Consider the following 20,604-nt stretch of genomic DNA (forward strand, 5'->3'; position numbering starts at 1 on the left):
GATTAGCACGCAGATCAGTTGCCTTCAGTGGATTTTAAACATCAGTTGCCAGGAAGATTTTCAAAGGATTTCTATGTTCAATCGCAACATAGCATCATGGTGTTGTTACTATTAAATTAGCCTTATGCATCATGCACATGTCGTTCTTTAACCAACTAAAACAAATATTTATTTCCAAAAATGATTTTCTTAGAACACAGCTGATTATGTAATATAAGGTCATTTCTGATTAAGAGACAACAAGCAAATATTTGGTTTTAACAGAGGTGATTAATTCTTTTACTGCCACACGTAAAAAAAGTACATTTCTACCTTACTCCATTCTTTAGTAATCACCATTTGAAAATAGGTAATTTGAGTGACATAAGCAAAAATAGAAAAAAAATAGAGTGAAAACAAGCTTTTTGTGAGAAGACATTTTCTGCACAACAGTGAGTTTGACACTAATATTTTTTGTTTCGTGAGGCAAATACAACAAAATCGCATTACAGTACACCACCTGCACCACCATTTAGACGTGTTTTTGTGAGTCTAAAACCTAGTCTATTAGTGGCTGTTAACACATCCAATGAGGCAAAATGTCCGCTTATGACGGAAGACAAAACGGTTCAAAATGTTAAATGATTAATTTCAGGAACATGAGTCTACTCTAGACTATAATCCCTGATTCAGATGTGAGTAATAAGACATGGCTGCCAGCGTCAGCAACATCACCAATATGAATCGATGCATTTATTACTTTCATTTTGGATTTGAGATGAATTAAGTAAATCACAAGTAGAGCAGCAATGATGACTAGATTAGGAGGTTGCTGCTGTGGGAGCAGAATACTGACAGAGACGCAGCGGCAGAGAAGACTCCACTACAAAATACACTCTTTGTGTCTGTGTGGTTTCACGCGGTGATGTTGTTCTTCCAGAAGAGATGGTGAATTGCCACAATCTGTTCCTTTCACCATCAGTTCTTCCTCAACAATGATTACCGCCCCATTAACAAACAGACAACCAGCAGCCTCTTCAAAGCTGCCAGTTTGTGAATTGGTCACTTACAGTTGATTTTTTTTTTTTTTTTTGCCAGTCAAGCTGATTCTCACACATCGCAGTTTCTCACAAGCCCCCCTCCGTCTCTCTCTCTCTCTCTCTCTCTCTCTCTCTGTCTCTCTCACACTCATGAATGTCACCTCTACTGATGGTGCCTGCTGGAATTCACACACACATCCTCTCAAAACCACTCGCTGACTTTGGATGAGGAGGAGGAGGAAGCGGGGAAAGGAGGGAGAGGGGGGAGCCGGCGGCGGGGGGCTGAGGGAATTCGGTGAGGACTGTGGGAACGGAGCAATGCCATCCAGAGGCAGAAGAGGAGTCTCGATCTATCTGAGTCCATGTCTCTTCACTGTTCCCACAAGCGTCGTCAGCGTGCCGCCTGCTGCTCTACCTCTGGATTTAAGTCCGCCGGATTACCGCTCGGACTCCCGCACCATTGTCGGAGGCTGCCGTGTTTAAATGGGAGGCAAAGTTCCTCCGTGGACTGCACAAATGGTGACAAACACCTGGATTTTTCTTGCTTCTTTAACAGCTTCCTAGCATTAAAAATGATTTCACTTTCCTTGAGTGAAAGTCTTTTTATATGTGTAATCATTTTTTTGTAATGCTTGAAAGTATAGGACTAGTTTTTGGCAATATTAGATTTTGAACTTGTCTATGGAGGGATTCTTTTTGGTGTTAAAGATGTGTGAAGAAAATCATCGTCACCCTTTTCCAAAGCCATCCAGCCAGCTTACTATGATCAAAATGTGACTGTAGCACTTTCCCTCTGTGATATATTAGTGTCAGTGTGGCGAGTGTACATTGGACTGCGGGTGAACTTGCATCTCTCCCGGTTCTTCCATCTCCAAGGGAACCCTCCCACTAAACGGTTCCCTGTTAACCCACTTCGGGTTCCCCTGCGGGGGCTTCTCTACAACCTTTCGTCCTACTCCAGATTCTGCGCAAAGCAAAAAGCCACAGCGGCGAAAGGGGCACTGGGAAGGAAGACACCCCCCTCCCAAAGTTGAGAGGGGGGTGGGAAGATGGCAGCTCTTGCTAGCTCACTCATCAGACAGAAACGGGCAGTCAAGGACGACCAAACCAATCGACCGGTAGCCAACAAGCGTAAGCCCTGTCCAAAGAGCAACAAGTCCTTGTGCCAGAAACAGATCTTGGTTCTCATCTCCAAAGTAAGGCTGTGTGGGGGTCGCAAAGGTCGCAACGAGAAGAGACCAGGTGAGTCATTGCAACCGTTAAACTAATCTACTGTGCATAGCATTAACGTTTTATGTGGCATTTTATTTGCTCTGAACTTGGTTTATATAGATCGTGAAAAAATATGAGAGCTTTGCCCCCCGGTAAATTCAATTCTATTTTGTTTCCAGCCCAAATTGCAGATCCTCATTGGATCAATGAACTGCGAAGAACAAGGATTTATAGACACGTAAATGTACATACTGTAATCTCACATTTACAATTAAGGTAGCATGAAAAAAGTCAACAAAAGTATGTTATCTAATAGTCCTTCTAATATTTTGGCATCATGCGAGAGGTAAACCATTATAAGCCGATCTCAAAACGATGCTGTGCAATTCCATACCATTGCAAACAACCACAATAATAAGTAGGGGTGTGCTCAAAGAATCGATACGGCAATATATCGTTGCGGGGCCTTATTACAATAAACGTATCGATACGCAGGCGTCAGAATCGATATTGATCGTTAACTTTAAATAGGCAGTTAATGTTTGTACCTAAAAAATAAAAACCAGCAGCGTCTTTGACGTTAATTGCCTTCAATTAATGCAAAAATAGCTCACCGGTGATTGGACACTGTGTCTTGCTCAGAAAAATGAAAGCAGAGGAAGAATATCAACATTTATTTACTTATAAACTTAACATGGCACGTGTCTTAATGTACCAATTTTCCTATATTGTGTTTAAAAACCGAAATAGAACGTGTTACATGAAAAAAAAAAGGAAGCTGTTTTTATTTCCCCAAATATTTCAAAGAAGCACATTTTAGAGCTGTAATTTTAATACTTTGATATTTTTGCTCATATCGGCTCATGCCTATTAGTACATTTTCCCGGTGTGTTTGTGAAAAGTGCACCTTGCTCTGCAGTGCGTACACATTTAGACCAGGCATGCCGCTCGATGGTAAACCAGAAGAGCTTCTAACAAAAAGATTTTTGTCATCCAGCATAATAAACATATCCTTTAGGTATACATATGACTGTTATTATAAAATGCAAGTATTGGGATACATTTGTATCGCGATACGTATCGTATCGTGACTCCTGTATCGTGATACGTATCGTAACGTGAGGTTGGCGGCAATACCCAGCCCTAATAATAAGTGCATTGTTTTTTTTAGGTTTATTGTCTTAGTAGAGGCCAAATGCACAATACAACTCTTATATTAGAAGTCATTGGCATGTGCAGGTGTGCTTAATTTTCTGGGTTTATATGACGAAAGCTAAAATTGCTGATGTAAAACAGTTGTAAAAGAGTGATTCATTTGGATTGAAATGATGCATGAGTAAATAGAGATGTGATTGAACGTTCTGTTTGAATGACTCATGAGCTTACACGCAGAGTTGTTCATTTGCATGATTAACAAAAACTTTTTTTTTTAAACTATTTGCTAAGATTTAGGGTACATTTGTATGAGTTTTTGTTCTTGGCATTTTCGAAAAGTTCCGCTGAATTCACTTTACGCAGTAAAACTGCCAGGGGACGATAAGATTTGCATACGGCGCGTGCGCACCAGCTGCTTGTCCTCCCTCTATTGTTCAATAGTGTGTTTGACTCGAGAATTTGAGTTATGGGAGTCCTGCGTCGCCTCTGGTAAAAGAAAATGTACACGTTGCTGGAGAAGATTTATCAAGCTCATTGTCTTGATGCTGCACACATGCCACAGTCCTGTCTCCTGACACATCTTAAAACAGAATGTGTGGCGTCTATCCACATCAAATCGTACCTGATGCTCTTTAAACAATGCTCGGAATCTTTTCATGTCACCCAGTAAGCAAATTTCCAATAAGTTGACGTAAAGCAAACACAAATGCACGTGTTGATCACTTTGTTGTTAGCTCAAACACTAACAAGACATTTTGAAATACTATGTGATCGTTTAGAAAAAGCAAGCAAGCAAAACAAGTACATTCTGGCAAGCATAGATATCAATACATAGATCCTTCACTGTGAGTGCCTACAGTGTTATGTTGGTATGTTAAAATCCCGATTATAAAACGACACGTGGCTTGTATCGTAGCTGCATGTCTGATATTTGTAACAAACCACATTTCGCGTCTAAATCGTACTCATTGAGTTCTAACAAACTTAATGGAGCCAAACACGCGCCGCTAGCTAGCGTACCAAGCATCACGCATGCTAACTCATGCGGTATTGCCACGAGGACCATTTACTACGGTTTTACAACACCAAAGTGTGCATAACCAACCCAGATTCTACCGTTGGCCACAATGCAGCGTGAGATTGGACTTCAGGTAAGCCATTTTAAACTTAAAAGAATTATTCCGTAATTAGAACAATGTGGGAGTTATGTGTCTGCTGATTATAATAATACATTTTCCAGTCATTGAAAATTAGGTAAATGCTTTGGACACCCTATAGTGTATATAAGCACTATATAAGTCTTTCCATTTAATTTTTAGGTAAAACTGAATAAGTGGTTATGAAAATGGATAGATGGATGGATTTATTTTCCAGGAAATACGTCTTTTTTACCCCTGGAAACATGCCATATTAAATTATGAATGCAATCGGAATTTGTCACTACGTGGCACAATTAGTGATTGATTTTCTTAGCAGCAAGTCCAGAATCCTGATGAAATGTTTTTTTTCAAGTTGGCTATTTTGCAGTCCAACATAAACGAATGGGTAAAACATTATACAGTAGTTTAATTTTATTATATTGAATGTATTGTGGAAAAAACTCCTCAATTACTCAATGTAGCAACGGGAGATTTCAATTGATCTTCAGATCCTTCCTTGGTATTCAAAAGCGCAAAACAAGAACAACAGGAAAAAAATGTGATCTGTGTTACACTCATATTCTTTGATCGCTTTACTCTTTGAAAACACGAGTCCCTGAATGATAGATTAAGCTCTGCAACTTCTCCATGGAAAGAATAAAAAGGCTCCAAAACACGAATAACGGCGGTTATATTCTACATTTTTACAACTCTTCATATTATCGTATTTTTTATTTGCTTTCGCCACAAGACCCCTGTATACTATACACTAAATAATTGCTTCTTGCAGGACACTATTCCATCAAGTTGGGAGAGAGAACAATATGCAGTTCTATCATTCTAATTCTCCTATGCTGAAATTCCCATTCATGAGGGCAATTGTTTTGCTTTACCGAGATACAAAAACCATGCTTACGACTAACAATGCAAGTTCTAGACATGTTGCTGAACAAATATTCTCCAATGTAGAGGCCACATACCGTCTCGGTTGATTGGGGAAGACAGTGAAAGTTGGGAGTGTTTTTTTCGCCTGCAGAGCCAAAGGCTGTTTCTAAGCAGATTTAATGTGGAGCATGATGAGCGATGATAATGATGATGAGGAGGACTTTCTATCATTCTGCACCACTAACATATGTCTGCTCAACTTCAAACAGGATTTTACTTCAAAATATGTGAAGTTCATTCAATGGGCAAAAGACGGTAGATAATTTATGACATTGTGAAGTAATCATATCATTTCACCCAGTCCAGTGATCGTCCACGAAGCCATTACATAATAATACGGGAACACGCTGCAAGATTGATTCGTGGTCATTGTGTCCTTTATTTCTTATATTTAGCCTGGACAATAAACCATCTTGCTCACATAAGGATAAAGCCGCCAAATTTTCACCACGTCTGATGTTGCGGTTAGCAAAAAAGGTGAAATGGGGACGTCGAAGTTCCCTTTTTATTTTTTTTATTTTTATTTTTTTTACCCAGAGTTATTATCATTTTGATTGCATGAGACACTGTTCAGCTTCCCCGCATGCTGTTTCAGAAATGCTACGTGGTGTGACATGCAAAAGCAGATTGTGGTTTGCAATTGTAAAGATTTATTTCATACAATATTAAATTGGGTGTACCCCGGCTCTCGCCAAAAAGTCAGCTGGGATAGGCTCCAGTTTCCCATATGACTCGAATGAGGACAAGTGCTATAGAAACTGGATGGATTAGAATATTATATGGGAGACCTATGTGCACATGAAAGATGTTTTCAAGCAAGATTTTATGTATATTCACCACATAGATGTATAAAGCGTTTTCAAGGAATTCATAGCGCAGAAAGGAAGCATTCATTGCACAAATCAGAAAGTTGATAAAGAAAGCAGCATCTCATTCATTGCATAATCTATGTCAATATTTCTTAGCCCAACCAGTTATTGAGGTCAAAATATTGGAGGTTTTTCCTACAAGAAGATCAAAGGTGATATCGCGGCCAGACAAGAAATTATGTGGAAATGATGCCTTGGCATCGCTTCAATCCACTTACAAGCCTTCAATGGGATTTGGCGCATAGCCCCAGCAAACATAATATTTCATGGTATCTGGGGATTGCTATATGATGTGATGTATAAAAATCAGTACTGAGTTTATTCCTTTATTTGTCTTATTTTTTTCTAAACATTTTGCCACAGCATTCACACAAAAGTTTTAATTTCAATGTTGTGTTGACCGTTAATTTTGTCACAAAATTGAAATTCATGACAAGATGGGCTAGCAAGATAAATATGTGCCTGATGTTGACCTGGTATTATTATTATTATTAATATCATTTGACATGGACAGCCAGGGATGCTTTACCTGGAATTGCTGCTTGCCTTAAAAGTAGGTTGGCGCTTCAATCCATATGTCGAACTTGATGTCTTGGGGTAGCTTGGACCTGAAGAACCGACACAAATATTGAAGAAATCAATCATCAAAAACAGAATAACTCCAGGTGTTTAAACAAATATATTTTTACAATGTGTGGACTGCAACACAGAGCTGATCTCATTTAATATCATGATTAATTATTATTAGTGTTTGGTCTACTGTCCTGTACTTCACATAGTTTGGTCCAACAATTCTGGAGTCAAAGTCCATAACAATAAATTGCATGTTTACAGGAATATGTGTGGCTTTACAATACCCTGTAGGTGGGAAAACCGATTAAAGATGAACCTTCTACATTTATACAACTCAACTGCACGTCATTTGCACACAAAATAGTTTCCCACTTTGCGTGGCTGTAACTAGAGCTGCATTTGCACAAAACAACCAAGGGCGCCATCCGTGGATTATTTAATCTCTTCTTTAATCTCAAACTCTTATCTTTTTGTAAAATGGGGAGAGTTGCCTCTACAATAGATCAAACTATAGCATCATATTTCTCGCACAGCATGAAAAACGAAGAAAAAGAACACTGATAAAAAAAAAATATATATATATATATATATATATATTGCAGATTAATTACACTATTAATTTTAACCACAGATGATCTTTAATTTGACAGTGGCTGGTTACATTAAAGGTAGCACAGGTTGTGTTTGAACAATAAACATAATTAAATGCATTAAAGTAAAGCATTTAATAAATGTTTGCGTATGACATTCAGAATATTTGTTCATTTTAAATTGTGCAAATAATTAACTGGTTCGAAGAAGATGAGGACGAGTGTGTGCAGTGAATCAAATCAGGTTGAAGACATTCTCATAACATTAAACATTAAATGTCGAAAGAATTCACAGGTGTTTTTTTTTTTTAATTTGGCGGGCAAATAAATGTGATTAATCGTGACAGCTCTAATACATACATACATATATATATATATATATATATATATATATATATATATATATATATATATATATATATATATATATATATATATATATATATATTTTTTTTTTTTTTTTTTTTTTTTTTTTTCTTCTCGTCCCCCAGTAGCTCTTTTGTGTTTACACCAAATTTGCTGGCTCATGATCACATTAGATCTGAGGAAGAGCGGTGGCTTGTCTTGAAATAAATTGTCACTACCTGACAAATAATATACAGTATATCCGACAAGTGCTGAGTCATCAAAATAAAAAATTGCACAAACATATTTGAAACTTTTTTTTTTTGCATTGCTGCATCCGTTTGCGTGGAGGGATAATGCATTTGATGAAGTATCTGAGGACGGTTTGAGCACAAATGTTAGGCCACGGCCGGGGAGCATCAGACCGAGTTACAAGGAGAGATCCAGCCGAGGATGGCATTAAGCTGACCCCAAGAGATCAGGGCCGAGCAAAGTCGCTTACTCGACAACACCTGATCAGACGATGCAGTGTTGGGTAGCTTCTCATCAGAACTTTACTGACTGTGACAGGGGTCAGAGCAAGGCGGAGGGAAAGCGGACGAGACGGGGAGGGAGGGAGGTAGGAGGAGGAGTCTGGCCAAGGTAAACAGATACTAATGGGAGAAAAGTCCAGATCTTAGCGATGTGGGAGAAAAATTGTGGTTGGAAGTGGGGCCGGATGGGAACGCTGAGGAAAAAGACAGATAAAGCGGGTAATCAAACATGCAGGAAGAGGAGAAAAGAGAGATAGCAGAGGAGATTAAAAAGAAGGTGGGTGGAAGTGAAAAGAGCTGTGAATCAGCCTGCCGTACAGAAAATGCGAGATGGGAAACCACTAGGCTGGATATTAACTGTCACTGCAGAAAGCTCCCTTCAACATGAACTTTTCACTTGTCCCTTTTTGTTTTTTTTGTTGCTATCTCTGTCTAGGGAGCTGTTTCTGTTGTTATATTTTATTTTATTCGCCAAAAGTTGGGAGGATATGATTGCCTGTTGTTCTACTTGCAGTATTACCAATCCTCCTGGAAACTGTGACTACACGCTAGAAATCTGCAAATGTACTTTGAAAGAAACCGATTAGTGTGCATATTAAAGGCCACGTTAGACGTGAATTACTTACCATGGCATGACTGTGACTTGTGTGACAAGTAGGGATGTTCGATACCACTTTTTTTCAGACTGATACCGATATCAGACCCTCAAGTACTCACCGACACCGATACCAACTGCCGATACCAGTAGTACATTTTGACAAATAAAAAAAAATCACTAAAAGATATTTTTAAACAAATATATTTCCTTTAATTGTCATGGTTCGGTTCTCAGCCTGTTGTGCTTTTGTGTGTGTGTTCCAGTGCCAACAACGAGGGGGGCGTTCCCCAGCCCCGCACCTGCATCGCGTTGGCAATTAGGCCTTTAAAAGGACTCCGAGCTGCACAGCAAGCTGTCGGATTATTATTTGCTCATCTTCGTGTCCAAGTGTTCTCCGCGTTTCCTTGTTGGTAAAGTTTTTGAATCTGCCGTCGTCTTTAGTTTACTTGTATTCACGTGTGTGTTTCCGCGTCGCCTTTTGTTGTTATTCTCGTGTGTTTGATTCCGTGTACATTTCGTGTCGTCCTTGCCGGGTGCAAGTGATTTAAGTTTTTCTAGTCCTTGCTGTTAGCAAGTGTTTTTTGTTACGTTAGTTCTCCTTGCCGTTTGCAAGCGATTTTGGTTATGTTAGTTTTCCTTGCAGTTGCAAGCGCCTTTTGTTACATTCGTGTTCCCTGCCTTTTGCAGGAGATTTGTGTTTTCCAATTCCACCTTGCCTTTTGCAAGTGCCTTTTGTTACTTCCGTGTCCCTCGCCTGTGTGCAGGGACACCTCTGTAAATTTCGCCTACTTGCCTGCGAGCAAGCTTTGTTCATTCGGTTCAGCCAAAGTGATTAAACGAGATTGTTTTCCTCCTCTGAGCCTGCCTTTTTGGGATCTCTTCTTTATCGACTCAGCCGAGTCCTAACAGAATAATCCGACCATGGATCCCGCAGACTCGGAGAAGGTGAGACGGGCTTTGACCAGTCAGGGACAACGGGTCGGGCAAACCGAGACCACCTTGGCCGGTCTTCAAGAGGTGGTGGGTAGACTTGCTCTTCGTTGTGAGGAGATGTTCGGGAGACTCGAGCAGCTCAGTTCCCGCGGGGTGCAGACACCGGAACTTCCGCGTTCGGATACTGCCATGTCGGCGCTCCCGGTTACGCAGAGAGAACCCGTTTTGCCCCACCCGTCACGCTACGATGGACATCCTGGAGGTTGCGGTCAGTTTATTCATCAGTGTTCACTCATTTTCGACCAGCAACCATTTACTTACGCTCTAGATCAGTCCAAAGTCGCGTTCGTTATGAGCCTCCTGACTGGTCAAGCCGCTACCTGGGCCATGGTGGTGAGCAACGCGCGACCAGACCTTCGGTCCTCTTTTCCCAATTTTGTTAATGAATTTGAACGCGTGTTCGATCATCCGGTTAGGGGGAGAGAGGCCGGGGGTCGGTTGCTAGATTTAGTACAGGGGGAAAGATCGGTCGCTGAGTATTCCATCGAGTTTCGTATTCTGGCCGCCGAGAGCGGATTTGGAGACAGTGCGTTGCGGAGTGTTTTTCGTCGGGGACTGAATACACAACTCAAGGATGATCTGGCAGTCCGCGACGACACGAGCTCGTTAGAGGGTCTCATTGAACTCACGATCCGTTTGGATAATCGGATACGGGAACGGGACCGAGAACGTGCTGTTGAGCGGCGTGGAGTAGCCGCGAACGAGGACTTGTCCAGACTCTCCCTCCACGACGTCGCTGAAGCACGCACCCTTTCGGGACCTCCGGACAATGGAGGGGAGCCCATGCAAATGGGTGGTGGACGCCTGCACCCAGAGGAGCGTCGTCGCCGGTGGCTCGCCGGAGCCTGCCTGTACTGCGGTCAACCGGGGCATCGAGTGGCGTCATGCCCAGCACGACCGTCTCGCAAGACGCGACCGTCCGCTCGACTGGGGGGCCGGGCCGATCAGCTCCTGAAGGCCGAGCAGGAAGCAGACCAGGGTAAGCATGAACCGGGGGGAACCGAACCAAGCCCACCGTCAGGGTCGTCACTCAGTGATAAACGGCTAGAATTGTCGGGGGAGCTGTCGGGATACGGGTTGAGTGTGAGGGTGTGTGCGTTGATCGATTCCGGGGCAGATGACTGCTTCATAGACCCGTGTGTGGTGGAAGCGTTAGGAAGCCCGGTAGAGACCTTAGAAAAGGTTAAAAAGGTTTTCGACCTCAACGGGCACCTATTGGCGGAGGTACGACAGTCTACCGGTCCTCTGAACTTGAAACTCTCGGGAAATCATGAGGAGAGAAGGAGGTTTTTTATTATGCCTTCCCGTTCCGCGCCCCTAGTGTTGGGCCTCCCATGGCTTAGAACGCATAATCCAGATATCGATTGGGAAAAGCCGGCGTTGGAGAACTGGAGTCCCTTCTGCCATGCCCACTGTTTGAGGTCGGCAGGAGGGACATCGGTGCCAACGAGTTTACCTACAGAATCGGTATGTCTAGATAACGTTCCCGAGGAGTATCATGACTTAAGTAAGGTCTTTAGTAAAGATCGTGCACGAGCATTGCCGCCCCATCGTCCGTATGATTGTGCGATTGACCTGATCCCCGGTGCACCATTGCCGGGTTCACGGTTATATCAGGTGTCCCAGCCGGAGCAAGACGCCTTACGGGAGTATATTACTGAGTCGCTAGCATCTGGTCAGATACGCCCGTCCAAGTCTCCCGTAGGAGCTGGTTTTTTCTTCATCGAGAAAAAAGATAAGACACTCCGTCCTTGTGTCGACTATCGTGGTCTAAACGATATCACTATTAAGAACAAATATCCCCTTCCCTTGCTGGACTCAGCATTTGCTCCGTTGCAATCGGCCCGAATGTTTACTAAGCTAGACCTGCGGAGCGCTTATCATTTGGTGAGAATACGGGAAGGGGACGAGTGGAAGACTGCTTTTAAGACATCACTCGGACACTTTGAATATTGTGTTATGCCCTTTGGTCTGACAAACGCCCCAGCAGTATTCCAATGTTTAATTAATGACGTCCTAAGGGACATGTTGGACACTTTTTGCTTTGTTTACCTCGATGATATCCTGATTTTCTCACGCGATATTCAGGAGCATAGGCAACATGTCCGCCTGGTTCTCCAGCGCCTATTAGAAAACCGGCTCTACGTGAAGGCAGAGAAGTGCGAGTTCCACGCCAAGTCTGTGCAGTTCCTGGGTTTCATTATCGAGGGAGGGCAACTGCGTGCGGATCCGGTAAAGACTCAAGCCGTGGTCGAGTGGCCGACCCCCAAAACCCGTAAACAGCTACAACGATTTTTGGGATTCGCTAATTTTTATCGCCGCTTTATCAAAAATTATAGCTTACGGGCTGCCCCCCTTACTAAACTGACGTCGAGTAAAGTACCCTTTAGGTGGTCACCTGTTGCTGAGGATGCATTTTTGAAATTGAAACAGCAGTTTGTAAACCCGCCAGTGCTCATCCACGCTAATACAGATCTGCCTTTTGTGGTCGAGGTTGACGCGTCGGATTCAGGAGTGGGGGCGGTCCTATCCCAGCGGTCGCCAGAAGACGGGAAGCTCCACCCCTGCGCCTTCTTCTCCCGGCGACTGAGTCCAGCAGAGGCGAACTACGACGTCGGGAATAGGGAACTTCTGGCAATCGTCTTGGCTCTACAGGAATGGCGACACTGGCTGGAGGGCGCCAAGGAACCCTTTAGGGTGCTGACGGACCACAAGAACCTGGCATATCTTCGGTCGGCCAAAAGACTTAACTCGCGGCAAGCACGTTGGGCCTTAATGTTCACAAGGTTCAATTTTGTCGTGGACTACCGCCAGGGATCCCGGAACCAGAAGCCAGACGCTTTGTCCCGGATCCACGATGCGGCCACGCCGGAGGCAGGAACTGAACCAGTCCTACCCACACATTGTTTCGCGGGGGCAGTTCGATGGGAGGTCGAGAAGCGAGTCACTGAAGCCCAGGAAGGGCTCGCTGTGCCGGAGGAGTGCCCGGCAGAGAAACTGTTTGTTCCTGACCCGGTGCGGGCTGAGGTCTTACGGTGGGGGCACACCTCACGAGTGGCATGTCACCCAGGGATCAACCGGACTCTTGCCTTGATCAGCCAGCGGTTTTGGTGGGCCGACATGAAAAAAGACGTCACGGAATTCGTCAAGGCGTGTACCGCTTGTGCGTGCGGGAAATCATCCCACCAGCCGCCGATGGGACTGTTAAGGCCGCTACCCATACCGGCGCGGCCTTGGTCACACATCTCATTAGACTTCATCACCAGCCTCCCCCGGTCAAGGGGGAACACGGTCATTATGACAGTGGTTGACCGGTTTTCGAAGATGACTCACTTTGTTGCCCTCTCCAAATTGCCATCGTCCTGGGAGACTGCTCAACTCCTCGTCCGTCATGTCTTCCGTCTTCACGGCATTCCAGTGGACTTGGTTTCCGACCGGGGTCCCCAGTTCGTCTCCCAGGTATGGAGGAAATTCTGTAAGCTGTTGGGCGCCACAGCCAGTTTGTCATCTGGATATCATCCCCAAACCAACGGCCAGACGGAGAGGGCCAACCAGGACCTTGAAGCTGCTATACGATGTGTTTGCCTGCACAACCCGGAATCCTGGTCTTCGCACCTCCCCTGGATCGAGTACGCCACGAACACTCTGCCGTCCTCTGCGACAGGTCTCTCACCCTTCAAGGCGGCGTATGGCTACCAGCCACCTCTGTTCCCTTCACAAGAAGGTCCCGTCGAACTGCCCACCATCCAACATCACCTCCGGCGGGCCCACAAGGTATGGCGAGAGACACGAGCGGCGCTATCCCGCTCAGCGGCTCGCAATAAGGAGATTGCGGACCGTCGGCGGCGTCCAGAGCCCACTTACCAGCCAGGAGACAAGGTCTGGCTCTCATCCCGGGACATGCGTCTGGCTGGTTGCTCTAAGAAATTGGGTCCGCGCTACATTGGACCTTTTGAAATACTCACCGTCATCAACCCAGTGACTGTTAAACTCCGTCTTCCACCGTCTCTCAAGGTGCATCCAGTGTTCCACGTTTCCCTCCTCAAGCCAGAGACTCCCAGCCCGCTGAACCCGCCTGCACCCGCGCCGCCTCCTCCCCGAGTGATCGAGGGGGATCCTGTCTACACGGTCAAGGAAATCTTGGACTCAAGGTGCAGGGGCCGGGGCTTCCAGTATCTGGTCGACTGGGAAGGTTACGGACCAGAGGAGCGGCAATGGATTCCCCGCTCCTGGATCCTTGACCCGTCTTTGCTCGACACCTTCTATGCTGCGCATCCTGATAAGCCAGGTGGTCCGCCAAGGGGCGTCCGTTAAGGGGGGGGTACTGTCATGGTTCGGTTCTCAGCCTGTTGTGCTTTTGTGTGTGTGTTCCAGTGCCAACAACGAGGGGGGCGTTCCCCAGCCCCGCACCTGCATCGCGTTGGCAATTAGGCCTTTAAAAGGACTCCGAGCTGCACAGCAAGCTGTCGGATTATTATTTGCTCATCTTCGTGTCCAAGTGTTCTCCGCGTTTCCTTGTTGGTAAAGTTTTTGAATCTGCCGTCGTCTTTAGTTTACTTGTATTCACGTGTGTGTTTCCGCGTCGCCTTTTGTTGTTATTCTCGTGTGTTTGATTCCGTGTACATTTCGTGTCGTCCTTGCCGGGTGCAAGTGATTTAAGTTTTTCTAGTCCTTGCTGTTAGCAAGTGTTTTTTGTTACGTTAGTTCTCCTTGCCGTTTGCAAGCGATTTTGGTTATGTTAGTTTTCCTTGCAGTTGCAAGCGCCTTTTGTTACATTCGTGTTCCCTGCCTTTTGCAGGAGATTTGTGTTTTCCAATTCCACCTTGCCTTTTGCAAGTGCCTTTTGTTACTTCCGTGTCCCTCGCCTGTGTGCAGGGACACCTCTGTAAATTTCGCCTACTTGCCTGCGAGCAAGCTTTGTTCATTCGGTTCAGCCAAAGTGATTAAACGAGATTGTTTTCCTCCTCTGAGCCTGCCTTTTTGGGATCTCTTCTTTATCGACTCAGCCGAGTCCTAACATTAATTATGACCAAAAAAAACAAAACAAACAAGCACAGTCACTCTTCAATAGCCTTAACGCTCAAAATAAAACACAAAAATGCTCTTTTAGTTTAAGATTCACAATTTTGAAATATTTCCAAACCGCTGAAGTTTTGGTGAAAAACTGCTGCAAGCTAGCTAGCGCCACTTACAGGCAAGGAGGACTCACTTAAAACGTCTTCCCCCTCTGCCATCGGTCACTTGTCTGCGTCACGAGTACTCGACTACTTGAAAAAAGGATGGTATCGGCCCGATACCGATACCTAGTGACAAGTGTCAAAAACAACAATCACCAGTGTGCTTGAACTATGAACTTTAACTCTGAACATCAGAAGGATGAAAAATATCTGGAACCAAATGGTGTGAAATGACATGAGTGATGATGTTAAAACGTCATAATCTATGCCATCCTTTAAACCTGATCAGATTAGATCTAAGCAAAGCAATAAAGTCTCCTACCCTAATCTTTTAGGGTTTTCTTAATAAAAGTGGAAATCGGCACAAGATTAAGAGTTTTATTTATGCATTTGCTTTCATTTCATGGCTTATCTAATTCCTCGTCTCTTGATTGCAGAAGCTTCTCATCACTTTGGAAAAAAAAAAAAAAAAAAAAAAAAAGGCAATGGACATGATAGGATTGTGTGCGCGGCTTTCTGAATTTAGAGTGGGCTTGATATTTAGCTGTGGAGAAGCTGTTGACAAAGCTCTTAAGTCGTATTTAAAAGTGAGGCAGCTGAGGGATGCGTATGCAGAGAGCATCCGTTTGTTTCCTGTCGTCCTGAAGGTAGCACCTTAACCTCCCACACATTCTTGCTAAGTGGAATCAGTGGGCGCTTTGATTAAACCTGACAGGGACAGCCTGAACTTACCTCCAACAAACGCAAGACAGTGAAGATGTAGGACACGTATTGGGGGTGCTGATGAGAAGACAAGGAAGAAGGAAAGGGGCAAGAAGAGGCATGAAGCATCTATAAAGGCTCTCACATGACCAGAATTATGTAATGTGTCTGGGGTGCACTTGTATGAATATTTTATGAATGCAAATAAATATACATCCCTCGGTAGTTTTCAAATGGGACGTTTTTGCTTACTACTATGCATAACGTGCAGTATGAAATTCTAGGGAAATTAGCAAATTAACGCGTCTGTACATTTATATTCAAGGGAAGATGTGTGCATAGTGAAACATTGTCTCTCGTTTTTCATTAAAGTGTATTAGAAAAAAAAGGCATTTTCCCCTGATTACTCTTCATTAACCAGTGATTGGTGTTTATTTTATATTTCGTATCCGTATAGTGATTTTTAAAAAAAAGGGGGGGGGGGGGCTTGATGTACTATGTTACCGGTTCGGTCATTGTTTTCCAAAACAGATGTTTGTAAATGTCTCATTTTGATTATACACAGAAGATAATCAGTCTTCTTTCTTGAAGGACAACAGAAATCAGTGAATAATTACTGTTTATACGCTGAAATCAGAGGATTTGGGCAATTTTAAATTAGAAAATGGCTCCAAAATAGTTATCGATGAATTTGATAATTGATTACTTGTCGATTAAGCGATTAATTTTAGCTCAAACATATGATAGACCCTCTCTGCTCTGAAGACCCTCGCCCGGAATCAAGTTTTCTTTTCTTGGTAGAAGCAGAGCTAGTGACTATTTCAACAGGTGTGAAACCAGATCAATATATTGTAAATGTAAAATGTGCTGTTTGGCAACGATTGTAAAAATGATAGGACAGTGACAAATGTTCTTTAGGAGAGATGAGGGACTTGCAAGTTTGGCTGGGGCGGGGAAAAAGATCTTTCTCAAGTCAAGCCGGTTTGTGTGCGGCATGCTTTTTCGCAATATCATTCACAGAGAGCAGTGACTTTGTCTCCCTCAGAAACCATTGTCAGAGGACATGATTTATGGAGTCTTAAATTTAAATCAAGAGGCGATTGTTGGAGTTACAGGTGATCGTTCAGATGAATTTCCTTTTAACCTTAGTCCCTTGGTGCTAACCTACTCTGCTTATCTAAACATCCTTCTCAATCCGTCGTACCCTTTTCCCTCTTTCCCTTCAATATCCTTATGTTTTTCTGTATATCTCCGTATCATGCCAACATTTTGCAGCATTGTTATTTGGCATTCGCATACAAAGTCCATCATTACTGTGCTCTAAAGCTCAAGTCTCACGACAGGGATTCGCTTTTTCTCACATTCTAGTGTGTGCGTGCGGAAGTGGGAAATCAGTCAAATCAGACATTTTAAGGGATCTTAAGATGTTCTTATAATTAACTCGGGAAAGGCCAAATATTTGATAGATGTATTAAAGCTCTGTAGATACATTTATGGAGGGTAAGAATAAGAGCAGAAAAGCGGGTGACAAGCAGGAAGGTGAGAAACTGTAAGTCCAGAAAATATAAGTCAAGGAAAACCCCCATTGTTTGATTCGGTCAGAGTAGACGATCAAATGTCCTTGGCTGCTCAGTCATGCGGCTCCTCGTAATTACCTCCAGCCCTCTCAATAGAAGCTCAGCTATCGGGGTATTAGCAAGCAACATACTGAGCAAGCCAGATAAATACATTAGTGCAATGATAACTAACACATAGCCAACACTGATTAGTGATAAACCACAACCACTGCTTATTTTTCACAGCAATTAAATTGCACATACGGGTTTAAACGTCCTTGATGGCTGCAGTGATGCGTGAAGTGATTGCCTTGGCTTCTAATGCGCATTGAACTCATTTATACAGACACACATCTAATTGCTTGGTGAATGGTGGTACTATTAGGACGAGGCCTCATTCCTCCCATGGGGGTTTCAATACGATTATTGGTGTTGAATGTAAATTGATGAGGGGCATCCCTGCATGTGGACACCGCGAAATGGCTACTGCTGGGGTTTAAGACATGCTCACTTTAATAAACAAAACAATTACCGTATTTTTCGGATTATACGTCGCTCCGGATTATGAATCGAACCAGCCCAAAAAATGCATAATTAAGAAGGAAAAAACACATATAAGTCACACTGGAGTATAAGTTGCATTTTTGGGGGAAATTTATTTGTTAAAATCCAACACCAAAAACATACACGTCATCTTGAAAGGCAATTTAAAATAAAAAATAAAAGAGAGAACAACAGGCTGAATAAGTGTACGGTATACTAACGTTACATGACTGACATGCCTGGTAATGTCAGTAACGACTTAACATATTAAGAATTTGTAGCGAGCAGTGACGGGAGGCGGAGTGTTGAAGCACACATCAGCTTCTGAGGTCTTAACAGCAACTCCCCACTCAGCCAGAAGCTAACAGGCTAACTCCCCTTTTCCACATAACAAAACCTTCCCACCCCGAACTCTCCCTCCGTCCCAACGTTCCGTGGGTGAATTATGTTCCCATCACTACAAGTTATTCATATAACTCTAGCATAAAGAACATGCTAACACGTTTACCAAACTATCAGTTTCACTCCAAATCACTAAATCCAATGAAATCTTCATCCTCGGTGTCACTTTTAAACAACTCCCCCAACTCGGGAGGTAGACGATGCTCTTCTACCGGCAATGTTGAACTTATCAACACAGGCCTAGAGCGCCCTCTTGCGGGTTTAGTGTGAAAATAACATGTAAAATGATATAATAATGTGTTAATTTCACACATAAGTGGCACCAGCTGTGGCACCAAACTATGAAAAAAAAATGCAATTTATAATCCGAAAAATACGGTACGTGCCTATGCATTATTTGTTTCTGAAATATTTTTGACACTGTGAAACTTACAAAGCATTTCCTTTGAATCACAAGCAGCTACTCACATGCTATTCTACCTGTCAACTGCTATTGTTGTACGCGTTCATATGTGATGAAGGTCGCTCGGGAAACGGGCCTGCTGATGACTCGACAATGTTGTGGGTACTACTTACGCCGGTGATGTACACAAACAGACAGGGAGGTCTCTTTTGTGACCCACACTCCACTGACCTGGATCAGCTAATGTTTTCTGTCACTCAAGCCCACATGGGTCCTGTGAGCGATGAACAACATCATACACAGCCCTTGCTTGCATGGGAAATGTGCACGGTCACAGGGTAGCAGAAGGCGCCCCGGGCATATTTTTGCAAAGTTTTACAAGTCATATGCATGTGTTGAAGGTAGAGCTGTCAAAATTCAAGCGTTAACTCTGGGGCTTACCGTATTTTCCGCACTATAAGGCGCACCACATTATAAGGCGCACCTTCAATGAATGACATATTTTCAAACTTTTTCCATATATAAGGCACTACAGTAGACGCTGGGGTTACGTTATGCATCCATTAGATGGTGCTGTGCTAAAGGGAATGTCAACAAAAGTCAGATAGGTCAGTAAAACTTTATTAATAGATTACAAACCAGCTTTCTGACAACTCCATTCCCTCCAAAAATGAGGGGGGTTAGGGTTACGGCCCTAGACTGGTTGCTAGCCAATGACAGATATTGCAATCCGTTCATTTGAAGTCTTCCTTGCAAAGGGAACAAGTGTGGATGCCTTTGTGTTGTTTCAATATATCTGTAATACCCAAAACACAGAACAGTCACTTTCTTTTCTAGATAGTTATCGTCTCTTCCACAGTGTTGTGCAACACATGCTACATTTGCATCACTGTGACAGAAACACAGCGTTTCTGCTCAAGTAAACAACTGTGTGCTTTGCTAATCCGACCGGAGGTAGACTGCTGTCACAACATGTTACTTTCCGTCAGTGTGCGCACTTCTCCGGGAGTTTTGGGAGCAGTAGTGGGGGGTACGACAGTAAGCAGGACACAAGCTATTAAAGCTGGAGTTGCGTAAGGATGTCGCATACTTGCAAGATACATGTAATAGTGACTGGAAACATCTGGTTAGCCTTGCTTAGCCTTTTTTTTTTTTTTTTTTTTTTAAGAATACAACATTGTATTTATTTTAGGTAGCAGGCTACTTCTGGGAAAGACATGTACTAACATACACAGTAATTGCAATTTAGTTCCAAATGTTTTGTCAGCCCAAAAAATACTCTTACAATAGAACATTGAGATACGAACGTCCCTACGAACAATTCAGGTGGCGCACAAAATTTACGTTTACATTACATATAATAAAAAATCCAAATCATTAATTGGTGCTTTGGCTTTTGACTCTGAAAAAAAGTGGGATTGGTGCAACCCTCGTTAAATAAGACAGTGGTAGCTTTGTGATTGGGAAGTAGAGGCGCAATGAATGTTGGTCGAGAATTTGTCGTTAACAGATAAAGTAACAATGCTAGCTTGTGAACCGTGGCACTTTATTACTCCATAAAGAATTGTGTGGGTCTGAGGGTGTTTACTGTACTGCATATGGCGATGTGTCTGTGCACCACACAGACAGAGTCAACTGTTCCATCTGCGATTTAAAAAGCTTTTATTGTTTTTGTTTTTTTCTCCCCACAAAGGCAGTTGCTTGTTTTCCACACGCTGGGCTCTGCTTCCATTAGTAGAAACAAGCAGCTGGCCGCTGCACTCACCACCGAAGAATTCAGGTGTAATCAATACGAACTATTATTAACAAAAAGGCACTAAGCTCCTGTTTTGCTTTGTTTTTTCAGCTCT

The 20,604-nt window shown here is 43.3% G+C and overlaps 1 protein-coding gene across 1 annotated transcript in view; it reads left to right on the forward strand.

Moving 5' to 3' along the window:
- The first annotated feature begins 1,315 nt into the window (after positions 1–1,315).
- fgf11b (fibroblast growth factor 11b) overlaps positions 1,316–20,604 on the forward strand; it is a 33,964-nt gene continuing 14,675 nt past the window's right edge. The window contains exon 1 of the mRNA XM_077505316.1: positions 1,316–2,261. Coding sequence (XP_077361442.1) covers positions 2,069–2,261 — 193 coding nt within the window. The 5' untranslated portion in view covers positions 1,316–2,068. The remainder of the gene's footprint in view (positions 2,262–20,604) is intronic.

The sequence above is a fragment of the Festucalex cinctus genome, chromosome 18 (genome assembly GCF_051991245.1).
Source record: "Festucalex cinctus isolate MCC-2025b chromosome 18, RoL_Fcin_1.0, whole genome shotgun sequence".
In the NCBI taxonomy this organism is placed as follows: Eukaryota; Metazoa; Chordata; class Actinopteri; order Syngnathiformes; family Syngnathidae; genus Festucalex; species Festucalex cinctus.